Here is a 12,373-nt window from a genome sequence, read left to right as displayed (position 1 = left end):
TTTCTCCAAAAGAAAAAAATATTATCAGACATACTGTGAAAATGTCCTTGCTCTGTTAAACATTACTTGAGGGGGGGCTAATAATTCTGATTTCAACTATATATATATGTATATATATATATATATATATATATATATATATATATATATATATATATATATATATATATATATATATATATATATATATATATATATATATATATATGTATATATATATATATATATATATATATATATATATATATATATATATATATATATATATATATATATATATATATATATATATGATATGTATGCTGGATAAGTTGGTGGTTCACTCCGCTGTTGGGTATGGAGCATAAAACCTGCAAAAACAATAAATAAATAAATATGCAAATAAATAAATAAATAAATACACAAATTCCTGCATAAATAAAACTACACATGAATAAATACACATTAAATAAATAAATGTATATATAAATCTTCCAATGCAGTTTGTTCTAATACACCCATTTATATATCCACAAGTAAAAAGTCAGGAAGATTTCTGACAAATTGTATTATTTAAACATAATAATAATGAAAAATAATAATAAACGCATAAGCCACCTATAATTATTATGATAAAATAATATATATATATATATATATATATATATATATATATATATATATATATATATATATATATATATAATTAATAATAATGAATATTATTATTTTATTATTTACTATATAATGAATTATAATAATGATAAATATAATAATTATTATTATTCGAGTATTAGATTTTATGTATTATATTATATTTATTATGTTATATATTAGATTTTTTATATATTATATTATAATAATATATTTTTGTTATTTTATTATTATTAGTAGTATTATCTAATATATATGTAGATATATGAAGAATATATGAAAAGCTGGAAAGAGTGTTATTCAGCGGTGATCTCCCGCCCCCTGCCGTCTCTCCGCTCCGCACGGGAGAACCGACCGCCGGCCGGCGCTGTTAATGTGTGTTATAACCAAGATGGAGGAGGTTTTGTGATGTTCCCCAGCAGCACTCAGAAGTGATCCTTTTCCCGTCCGTGTCAGATCAGTGCTCAGACACAGGGGCGGAGGACGCCTTTTCCAAACCCTTCTGTCTGTGGGGGAATAAAAGAGCAACTTTAGATTTGGATAGTAGTTTTTTTGTGTGTTTTTTCGTCAGCCATGAGCTCGGGGGAAGGGGCCGAGGAGGCGGCTAAGGACGCGGCCGATATAGCGACATTCTTCAAATCTGGTAAGCCCGACAATTCGCCCGAAAGCTCTGATTGAATGGCGCGAGGCTCCGGGACATTGTTCGTGCACTGGGTGGGTGGGGAAGGCTGTCTCGATCATGGAAATTAGCAGTGACTACTGTTGAATATAATGCTTTAAGTGCAAGAATCCACTTCATTGTTGGTCTGATTACCTGCGTTTGGATGAAAATGTGGTTTATTACAGCACAGCTGGAGAAATTTCAGTTGGTTTTGTCGTTAGCATGTGTGAGCCACTGATGCTAGGTGGGGAAATATTTTAGCAGGAATTTTTAAAACAAAAATCACTTTAACTTATAGATTTTTAGTAGTTTGCTCCGTAAGAGATAATGTTAAATATAATTGGGTCAATCGTGCAACTTATTGATGAAGAAGAGCCTGTAGCTAGAAATGTAAGGTTAGGCAGAGCTTGTGCAGGCCACGTTATGAATAAATAAGTAAAACCCCCACACACACACACACAATTTACTTATAAAACCCTTGTGGAAATAATCCATCTTTAGCATTATTATCACAACGGTGTTAACGTTATCTTGATTTGGAGACAGCTTTAAGAAATTGGGTAATTTTTAAAAGTGTCATCTTATCTGTGCTACTTATTGCTGATGTATCACCGATAGCATGTGAATAAAATGTTATTTTCCAGCATAAAAGTCATAGAGTTCATAGTAAATGAGCGATCAGGCGAATGTGAAAATCAAAGGTAGTCAGCAATGTAAACAATGACCTGGCGTGGCACTCTCCAACTCCCTGCTAACTAGCTAGCATGGTGTCTGAGATTGAGGTGGTGAAAGTCTGTTTAATACCTCGGTAATTAAAGTCACGAGGTCGTTAATTATGTAAAACGTAATTGCAGACACGATTGCGACTATTGCTGTTAGATTGAGCTGAGAAATAGGATTAAATGGTATGTCAGATTGACTCGTGTAGCATTTGGTTGCTAACTTAGCAGAGCTATTCCAGAAAGATTGATGGCATATTTTTAAACAGACATATTCAAATAATTTTAATAAAAGATTAGATGCTTTTATGTTGGTGAAGATGCAATGAGGAAAAACATTGAGGCATGTGTGCCTTAAATATAGGATGACACACATTTGATTGTTTATTGGGATAGCAGGACTTTCATCTGCAAGGCCAGGTTAACCATTTACAGGTCCCATTTTAATGCCTCTGTAGGAAATATTTAGTCCAAGACTAGGTCACGAAGTCCTGTCCTGCTCAAAACAACACCTTAAACCAGTTTAAGCTGGTTTGCAGGTCCTCCAGCCTGTTTCAGCTGGATTCTGCACAGACATTTTGGAGCACCTTCTTGTTGTTTGACTTGACCAATTGAACACCAGCTTGACCAGGCTGTGAGACCATCTAAAATCTGAAGCTTAAAATGGTTATAACATTTGTTTTCACATAGGGTCCACTAGACTAGTGTTTCTCAACCATGTTATTGGAGGACCACCAACACTGCATGTTTTGGATGTCTCCTTTGTCTGTAACACTTATTGCAGGTCTTTCAGTCTCTGCTAATGAGCTGATGATCTGAATAAGGTGTGTTTGGTTATTGGAAATGAGCAGAGTCTGTGGTCCTCCAGGAACGTGGTTGAGAAACACTGCACTAGACAATGGCCTTGTTTAGTTTTTTATCATCATTTCTCCAGATAACTGCTACTCATTCAACATTAAGTATTATCGAAACACACAAGCATAGTGGTTTTGTTTTGGGTTACATTGTGAAACCACAATCGAAAGTACTGCGTCTTGCTATCTTCACAACGGAAACCTTTTTGGTTGTGTCAGTACCCCCTCAAGAGGCTTTTGGTTTACAGTATTTAGCTTCATTTCAACACAGCCACAAAGTTGCTGAAGACTATCACGTAGTCTCATGATGTTTGTGTTATGTTCCCTATCTGCCTAGTATGCAAGTTAGCCCTGCCTCCAGTTTTTACACTTATTGTAGTCAAGTTAGAACATGCGTCTTCTTACAGACCGTGTTTCTGTCTGTAACTTCACCTCCTTATCCATGTACTCACTAAACACCTTGACCCTGTATATCATCTGTCTACATGCCATAGAAATGAATCTTTTTGTCTGCTGTCTCACACAGCAATGATGATGCACACAGGGGCTTTGGGGTGAGCATGATTTAAAATGATGATTATTTATGAAAATATGAAGGAGCACAGCTGTTTTGACAATTGGGAATGTTTAAGTGTTATGTTAGCATGTTGAAAATATTTTTGCAAACTACTTTGACATTTGAATATTAAAGAAACTGCTGATTGCTGAAAGGAATAAATTACTTTTTAAGGTATATTAAACATCAAAACACTGGCTCCAAAACGTTAAGCAGATTTATCGGAAGAATTTGTACGTTACATGTAATGACATATTTTAGATTTGTCTTGATTAATCTGAAATTTGTCAGATGTAATGACATCATACTGTAAATACATTTTTTAAATTTTCTGGACTACATCTGCATTTTCAATATTGAGGAAATCCTGGTGCCATATATAACACATGTTTTAACAAGACGTCATGCATCACATTTAGGGTGTTCACACTTCTGTCATGTGTGGATCTATTATTAGAAAAAGTGCCAACAGTGCCATAGAAGCTTTGGTATGCACCAAGCAAGTGAACTGAGACAGATGAATCCAGGTGGATGCTGCACACTGGTGGTGGATGAGGAGATCCCCCACCATTGTGTAAAGCGCTTTGAGTGCCCAGAAAAGCGCTATATAAATGTAAGGAATTATTATTATTATTATTATGAATAGATAGATAAGTGTTGGCCAACGTCCAAATGAGCTCTCTGATTTCGTTTGCCTAAAACATACGCCAACAAAATACGAAAAGACGCCACTTTTTTTCGTGCTTACCAGTTGACCGCGTTCCTCTGTATGAACGACTTTTCCAGACTGTCCAGTAGCTCGCTTTGTTCGTCGGCAGATTTGAGATGCAGAGAGGAGTTGACCACAATGACGGGGTTCGAGTCCTGCAAAGAACGGTTCCAGAAAGCGGATAAGACAAAAACAGAAGCTGAAAAACAAAATAAACAAGTAAAATCGAGAATGTTGTAAAATCTGGAACGTGGTGAAAATCAGACAAGGGTTTTTCTTTTTCTGGATTGCTTTTTAAAATTTTGGTTGGGTTTGGGGAAGTGGGTGGGCGGGTCAATCAGTGCTTTTGAAAACACTATTGGTTGGGTTTAGGGAAGGAGGAGGGTGGGTCAGTGGATCGGTCAGTCAAACAGCGGCCTCTGGTGGATTTATGTGAGAACAGCAGCAAAAACTGCAAAAAAATATTAGCTCCTGCAACGTCTTTGGCGCTCTCCAGAAATAGCTGTAAGTTTTGAGAATGAGCCTTGGTTGGGATCTTAATTGGTTCTGTGAGCTTTCTGGTTTTGTTTTGACTACTTTTTAAGTTTTATATTATCTTCACGAGTACTCAGCTGATAAAAATTCTTCATATCTATGCACATACAATAAGCGCATTTAGTCCAGTGCATTTGGCCCATTTTATAGGCTGTTCACGAGTTCTCAGCTAATTTAAAATACTATTATATATGGACACACAACAAGTTTGAGCATAAAGAAATACCAAAGTGAATGATAAAGGGATAGTTCATTCAAAAAATTTAGTTTACTAACTGTTTACTCACACTATCTGACAAAAGTCTTGTCGTCGATCCCAGTTGTAGGAGCAACACATATTAACTTGACTTGTTAATCATTTGGAAAAGTGGCAAAAGGTAGTTTTTTCAGATGAATCATCTGTTGAACTGCATCCCAATCATCACAAATACTGCAGAACCCGCATGGACACAAGATTCTTACAGAAATAGTTCACAGTCTAGTTTGGTGAAGGAAAAGTCATGGTTTAGTGTTACATTCAGTATAGGGCCATGTGAGAGATCTGCTGAGTGGATGACAACATCAACAGCCTGAGGTATCAAGACATTTGTGCTGCCCATTACAAACCACAGGAGAGGGCAAACACGTCAGCAGGATAGCGCTCCTTCTCATACTTCAGCTTTGACATGAAAGTTCCTGAAAGCAAAGAAGTACAAGATGCTTAAGGATTGTCCAGCCCAGTCACCAGACATGAACATTATTGAGCATCTTGATCTTGATGATCTCTGGGAGTCCTGGAAGAACGCTTTCTTTGTCATTCCAGATGACTTTATTAATAAGTGATTTGAGTCATTGCAATGCAGAGATGTATCGATGCAGTCCCCAATGGGAGTCTTTTTCCACTGCACCATGACTTTATATTCTATACTGTACATTACTTTTGTTAAATGTCAAGATTTTCGTCTTAGCAAAGTCATACCTTACTGTCTTAAGACGCCTTGAGGCATAATCATATTTTGTTTTGGTAAAATAAACGTACTATAGATGCCTTTGCTATTCATATAAGCCAGTTACTATTTGCTCTTCATTTAACTTTAATAAGCAACACGACTTTTATCAGGTAGTGTAGATCTTTTGAGAAAACCATTGACTTCTGTTGTAGGAAAAGCTATGAAAATCAATCGCTACAGGTTTTGAGCAAAATATATTTTGTGCTTAACAAAAGAAACAAGCTGTCAAAAGGTTTGATACAAGTAATGGAGAATTTTCATTTGTGAGTGAACTATCTCTTTACATGAACTTAAAACAGACCCACAATCGTGAACACACCCTAAATGTCCTTGGATGCATTCAAAATCCCTATTTTTCTCGTTCAAAGAGTACTTGCTCATATTGTTCAAGTCATAGTTTCATGTTCTTTCTCTTTCCTGTTTAACTTTTAGTGAACTTGGCATCCTTGTGTGTTAAATTGCCAGTCTGTTGATTTTGATGGTGTCTTTGTCCTTGGCTAATAGGCCCCCTGGTATTTTCTTTTTTTGGGGTCTGGCAGTGGCTTCTCTCTTCTCTTCGTTAACGTCAGATGAATTTTTCTGACACTCAGACGTCATGTGGTTAGCATTGTGGAGTTACATTTTCTGTCGTTGACTGTTACCACCCCATTCACCCCAGTCTCTCTTTCTCCTTTTCTCCTTCTATGTCTCTGTTGTGTCACGGCTCCTTGATTTATCCAGCCTCTCTATCTCTCGCTCTTACTGTCATCGTTTTTTTTCTGTTTCTCGGTCGCCTCTTCTCTACGTCTCCATGTGTGGTAGGGAAAGGTCGTATTGACCTACATTCGCTGGGTTAGGAATGGTGCACTCGCTGCCCCCTCCGTCTCCTGGCACAGCGCTAGAAGATCCTACTTATTTAACTGCGGAGAGAGAGAGACGCCAAGACAGCTTCCGACAGTAAATCATGGAGGCCAATGCTGGATCATCCTGAGAGAAAATGAGGGACATAGTTAGTGGCAGAGAGGGCAGATGAGCAGCGAAAAAATGAGGATGAGGGGTAAAATATCTCTATGAGAATGAATGTGTGTGCAGGAATGTGCAGTTTTGCTGACAAAGTTGAAGACTGCATTAGTTCTCTTTGGTGCACACTGTCAGTTAAATGAAGTCTCAAGCATGTACATGATTTATTACATTTATTATATGTATTTTTAAAATTTTGATTCCGGCGTTCCCTATGAAATCACTGTTTCGAATTTAAAGGTGTCAGTGTAAATATTAATTCAGTCATTCATTTTCATTCATCTCAGTCCATTATTAGTCAGAGGTCACCACAGTGGAATGAACCGCCAACTATTGCAGCATACTAAAGCTGCACCATTAATCGTAAAAAGATCGCGATCTCGATTCGACCCCCTAGACAATCTTAATTCAGCATTTCTATGATTCTGTCAATCATATTTTCAAGTTCAGGAGAGAAGCAGTTGTGGCCACACAAGTCTTCACATCGTTTTTCATACGTTGTTCAGCAACGTGGACACCTCCAAATGGTGTTGACAGAGTCACATGCTGTATTTATAAGTGCAATTCACCTCAAAAATGTAATTTCTGTCTTCATGTAATGTATTTGCGACCGCAAAATAACATGGGACGGGAGCTGACCGTCAGCTGTTACCATAGAGAGGGTGGGCGCGTGCGCCTCTGAATAAAGTCTACTTTAGTGAACAGAACCTCCATAGGCTTTGAATACCTGGTAATAAAGTTGTAAATATGATTCAGTTCGTGGCACAGAGTGATCACTTCCAGCGCAGCTCCTAAACGAACCGCTCTTAGGCTGCGCCCGAAACTGCCTACTACTCACTAGGTACTGCATTTGAATATAAACGTACTACTCGGCCGTTAGAAAAGTACGTTCTATACACTATGAATGTGAAAAGTATGATTGACATAGTCACGTGACGTACCTGCGTCAGTTGCGTAGCTTAACTCCCATTCATGAATTCGCTCGCGGGGCATAATGGGATAGCGCAGCGTGCATGGGATGCGCACTTCAGAATCTCGCCGGAAGTAGTAAGTCATCCGGGTACTTCTCGCGTACTGTTTTTCAAATTCTATGAATTCGGACACACTACTCGGCTCGCATACTGATTTTAGCATACTGTATAGTATGGAAGTATGCAGTTTCGGACGCAGCCTTAGTCTTAGCAGTGAAAATGAAACCGAAAGCGGACACATTGTTTCCAGATGTAGCTGACTGATTCCAGCCCAAAAAGTATCCAAAACCTGCCGAAATGCAAAAATACCCAACAAGTCTTCTGTATTCACGAAAATCACACCAGTGACAGATTTTCCATCCAAAGTGGATAAACTTTCAGCCGCAGCCTAGTACTAGGAAACACCCATACCTACTCTTATTCAAACACACGTACATTAAGGCCAATTTAGTTTGTCCAATTCACCTATAGCGCATGTCTTTGAACAGTGAAGGAAACACACGTCAACACTGGGAGAACAATGCCAATTGGCCCAGCTGGGACTCGAACCAGCCACCATCCTGCTCTGAGATGACAGTGCTAACCACTGAGCAACCGTGCACCATGCTGCCCTGTAATGACTAATTTATTAAGGTTTTCCAACATATATATATATTTATATATATATATATATATATCTGCCCAGGGCTCGAAATGAACGTTTCTGCTTGGTAGCACCGGTGCTCCTAACTTTAAAAATGTAGGCGCATCAGCCAAAATTTAGTCGCAGCCACCAAATATAAGCACCGGTACTTTTCATGAGTAGCGATATTAGTTTACTCAGTGCAAGCCCGTTTGCGATGGTGTACATGGTGGTAAATTTGACATATAGCTGCCACTTGCACGACGGACAGCATCTGGCGATTATATGAAGGATTAATCTGAAGCTCGCGTGCTAGATGTGGCAAACAGTTACCTGAAAACTCCATCCCACAGACTTTTCATAGCGGACTTGAAGCCAACGGAAGTCATTTATCCACTCAAGTGTAGATGGTGGATTAACATTCAGCACATGATCACTACTAAGATGTGTCATTATTTGTGACTTTAGATGCCATGGTTTCTCAAACAAAATCTGTCAGTGTTATCTTCATTCTCATCTTCAGCGCTTTAGTTTTTCGCGGTAGTAGCTCTCTCTGTCATCCCAAGCCATTGACTGAGTGATTGACAGCTGATATTTCAGTGCTAGAGCAGTGGACCAATAAGAAGATCGCGAAGGCGGGGCAAGCATTACAGACATGGCTTTGTTTACTGCAGCAAGTTGACATGACAACTGTTTTAAACCATTCCTGAGCGCTGCGTTGCACATTTCAAGTGCAGATGCATTCTGCGTGAATGTCTCCCGAATCCGCACATGTGGTGAACATTTCGCAATAAAAACTGGTCGCACACAACAATTTTATACACTCGCACAAATGCTCCCAAATATATCTTGAGGTCGCATAGACAAAATTTCGGGCGCATATGCGACCAAAATGATCGCAATATCAAGCCCTTCTGCCAATCAACCATTGTTGTCATCTGCTTGATGTGTGGTGCTTTATTTTGTTTTACAGCTATGCTCTGTGCTAGTTGAAAAAGAAAACAGGTCACCATGTAATGTATGCATTATGCAATGCAACCCTTTTGCAACAGGGCATCGGTCAATAATAACAGTTTCATACAACACCTAAAGCCTGGAACATTCTATGTAAAAGTCAACTATGTTGTTGCTAGGGCTGCACAATGCATCATTTCAGAATTCATTTCAGATATCAAATATGCACTCATTGTTTGATGTTTGCAGACTGATATTTTCTTAAATTACTATTCTTTTTATGTTTAGTCATGAACACACTTGTTCAAGTGTCCAAGCGTGAAAGCGCAATTTTTTCAATAAACGCCTCATGCCTCATTTTTGTCTTGACTCGTCTCGTCAAAACCTTCTCCACCAATCAGATTGCCACTTTTGTTTACGTGCACTGAGCTGCTTAAGTTACAGTAAACAGCACTTGGAGGCGCTCAAGCTCAAAACTGTCAATGTGAGCGCACATTAAAGAAGATCCCCAGAGGCGATATGAGGATTCAATTCAGCTTTATTTGTATAGCGCTTATACAATGTAGATTGTGTCAAAGCAGCTTCACATAAATGGTCATAGTAACTGTAACAGTGTGGTTCAGGTTTTAGTGTTTAAGTTCAGTTCAGTTTAGCTCAGTTCAGTGATATTTAATCATTACTGAGAGTTCAAACACTGAAGAGCAAATTCATCGATGCGTAGCTCTACCAATCCTGAACCATGCGAGGCAGTGGCGACAGCGGAGAGGGAAAAAAACTTCACCTGATAGGAGTGAAGAAAAAAAACCTTGAGAGAACCAGACTCAGTTGGGCACGACCATTTTAATTTCTCCGCTGGCCAAAATTCTTGTGCAGAGCTTCAGTCACCAAGGATGTGGCTAGATCGGATACGTTTGCGGCTGGAAGTTAACAACAAATTAATTTCTATTATTTATTAAATTTCCCATTTATTGTTTTTTATTAACGTCTACCCCCACCCCAACCCTAAACCCAACTGTCACAGTAACGTAAACACAGTATTTGTACAGAGTATTATTTATGTTATCTATTAAATTACCCAATAAATTATATTTTTCAACTCTTACTCCCACCCCAACCGTAAACCCAACCGTCAGCGTACTGTAAAATGATTAATTGTTGTTATACAGTGTCATAAAAAATGCTGCTATATTATTGTGCATATTGCATTTCCGGCCTGCTGCATGTCCGATCTAGACGTTACCGCGATATGAACGTGGAGCTGCTTTTTGCACCGGTTAATAATCATTTCTTCATCGCTAGAGCTGGAGCTGCTACTTGAACCATCCATGCTTGTTCGAATCCATAGATATATACACTAGATATCGCATAGGGACCCTGAGCATGCGTTAATAGCGCCGCCACATTGGTACAGTGCTCCCAGGACAAATGTCATTCAACCGCACTAGCCAAGACGAAGCAAACAAAGAAAACAAAGCATAAAGGCAGGACATTTCATTGTTAATATTGTTTTTTCTGTTTTTGTATGTTATTACTTTTGTGCTAATCAGGTAACGTTATTGATGATAATACAGTCACTTACTGCATTCACCATACCGCAAAGCAGCTCCAACTCGCACTAAACACTCGGCTTATGCTAGTTTTGTTGAATAAAATCAGCAAACAATGCAAAAGAAATATGACAATGAGATGCTGCGCTGCCAGAAACTTGTATTATTGTCGGCTAACGTTAGTGAAAGAGTCGTTCAGGGGATTCATTCACAAACGAATCGCTCCATCGCAGTATGAGAAGTGAAAGCAGGAGAGGAGGTGTGTTTCAGGACATGATTAGATCAAATTTAACAGGGACGGTGAATAGTACATTTCTTTTTGTCAGGAATGCCCGTGGGGTCACTGATCCATCAATGTAGAAAAGTGATGTAAAATTATAATTATCGTAATTAGAAAAAAAATTACATACTAACATCCAGGAAAACTCCCGATTATAGATATATGTGTATATGTGTATATCTCTGGCATTGGATGGCCACAGTCCTCCACTGTACCTTGGTCCCGGATTGATTTCAAAGGAGCGCTACCCTGTACCAAGATGGCGGCGCTATTGACACATTCCGTCCAATAGACAACAATAGGCCAGGCGACATCTAATGTATATATCTATGGTTTGAATCGCCAGTAACTTTAACAACAATCGTGTCTGTGTTTTTCTTCTGTGTTACAAGCGGGGGTCAGAAGCTTATAATAGTCTAGCGCCATCTAACGTCAAGGAGTAATTTTGCATACTCTTCTGCTCAACTCTGCATCTGCATCTCGGTGTGATTTCAAGCCATGTGTTACTTTTACAGCTATTATCACAACAACCCATGACTGCTGTGAATTATTACTGGATCATTACCTTTAATTGTAAGGAATCATGCATAAAAGGAAAGCATTGTTGTTTGAATACAATAGTGCAGAAGTCCTGCTTCCCCTTTTGAAAACAACCATGTCAAAGACATGTTTGTGTATTACAGCGTCCCTTGAAAGGCACACCTGAATGCTATTTCTGTTTAAAAAGCCCCTTGACACGCGGCCCAGTTCATTCATTACGGTATGTAGGGGCACTGCCTGAACCATCAAAGACATCAAACGCTCATCGAGACCCGAGCTGACCTCCTTTTCCCAGTTTATTGTTCTTTAATAATCCAGATCTCCATGAATTAGGATTTGTGCGATATTCACAAAGAGAGATAGTTTTAGGGATATTTATTTTTTCAATTCGAACTTACCTAAAAAATCTTCTATATAGCATGAAATAAAGTAGCTCAAGTCCAACCTGCTGTCACATGATCTACCAGCATCAGTTGCATTGCTTCACTGCCATTTAGAAGTCGTCTTATGTGGTCTCATACACTCAGAAAACCTGCTGTTTGTTCAAGCTACTTATTAAAAATGAGCTGAATCAACACAATTCTTGAGTTTATTTTAAGAACAACTTAATTGTTTTATGTTCAACCCACTTTAATTTGGTAAAAACGAATAAGTTAACTCTTTCATGTTGTCCCATCACAAATTGATTGTGTGGGAACCCTGCATTTTTTACAGTGTAGGGTATTAAGTGTCAATTGGAAGTACACTTCTGAATCTTGGTGTAGTAGATCATCTGGGTATGTTTTGGCTGTACTATTTAAAACCA

General features: G+C 38.4%; 1 protein-coding gene and 1 long non-coding RNA gene across 13 annotated transcripts in view; one reads left to right on the top strand and one right to left on the bottom strand.

The window, feature by feature from the left end:
* The window catches only part of trioa (trio Rho guanine nucleotide exchange factor a), a 573,337-nt gene that overhangs the window by 354,689 nt on the left and 206,275 nt on the right, over positions 1-12,373 (top strand). For 11 of the 12 annotated variants that reach the window (XR_015515963.2, XR_015515967.2, XR_015515966.2 and 8 more), the window contains 1 exon segment: positions 1,006-1,276. The exons of the other annotated variant lie outside the window; for it this stretch is intronic. Coding sequence is in view for 5 of the 11 variants with exons in the window: in XM_087294511.2 (XP_087150637.2) it covers positions 1,207-1,276 (70 nt within the window). In the remaining 6 variants the exon portion in view is untranslated. 12 annotated transcript variants of the gene reach the window in all.
* The window catches only part of LOC148679841 (uncharacterized), a 59,940-nt gene continuing 56,363 nt past the window's right edge, over positions 8,797-12,373 (bottom strand). Inside the window, exon 3 of the long non-coding RNA XR_015945477.1 lies at positions 8,797-12,340. This is a non-coding gene — a long non-coding RNA (uncharacterized LOC148679841). The remainder of the gene's footprint in view (positions 12,341-12,373) is intronic.

The sequence above is a fragment of the Danio rerio genome, chromosome 19 (genome assembly GCF_052040795.2).
Source record: "Danio rerio strain M-AB ecotype USA chromosome 19, GRCz13ab, whole genome shotgun sequence".
In the NCBI taxonomy this organism is placed as follows: Eukaryota; Metazoa; Chordata; class Actinopteri; order Cypriniformes; family Danionidae; genus Danio; species Danio rerio.
Note: the sequence above shows the minus strand (reverse complement) of the source record. Positions and strands in the feature narration are given on the sequence as shown.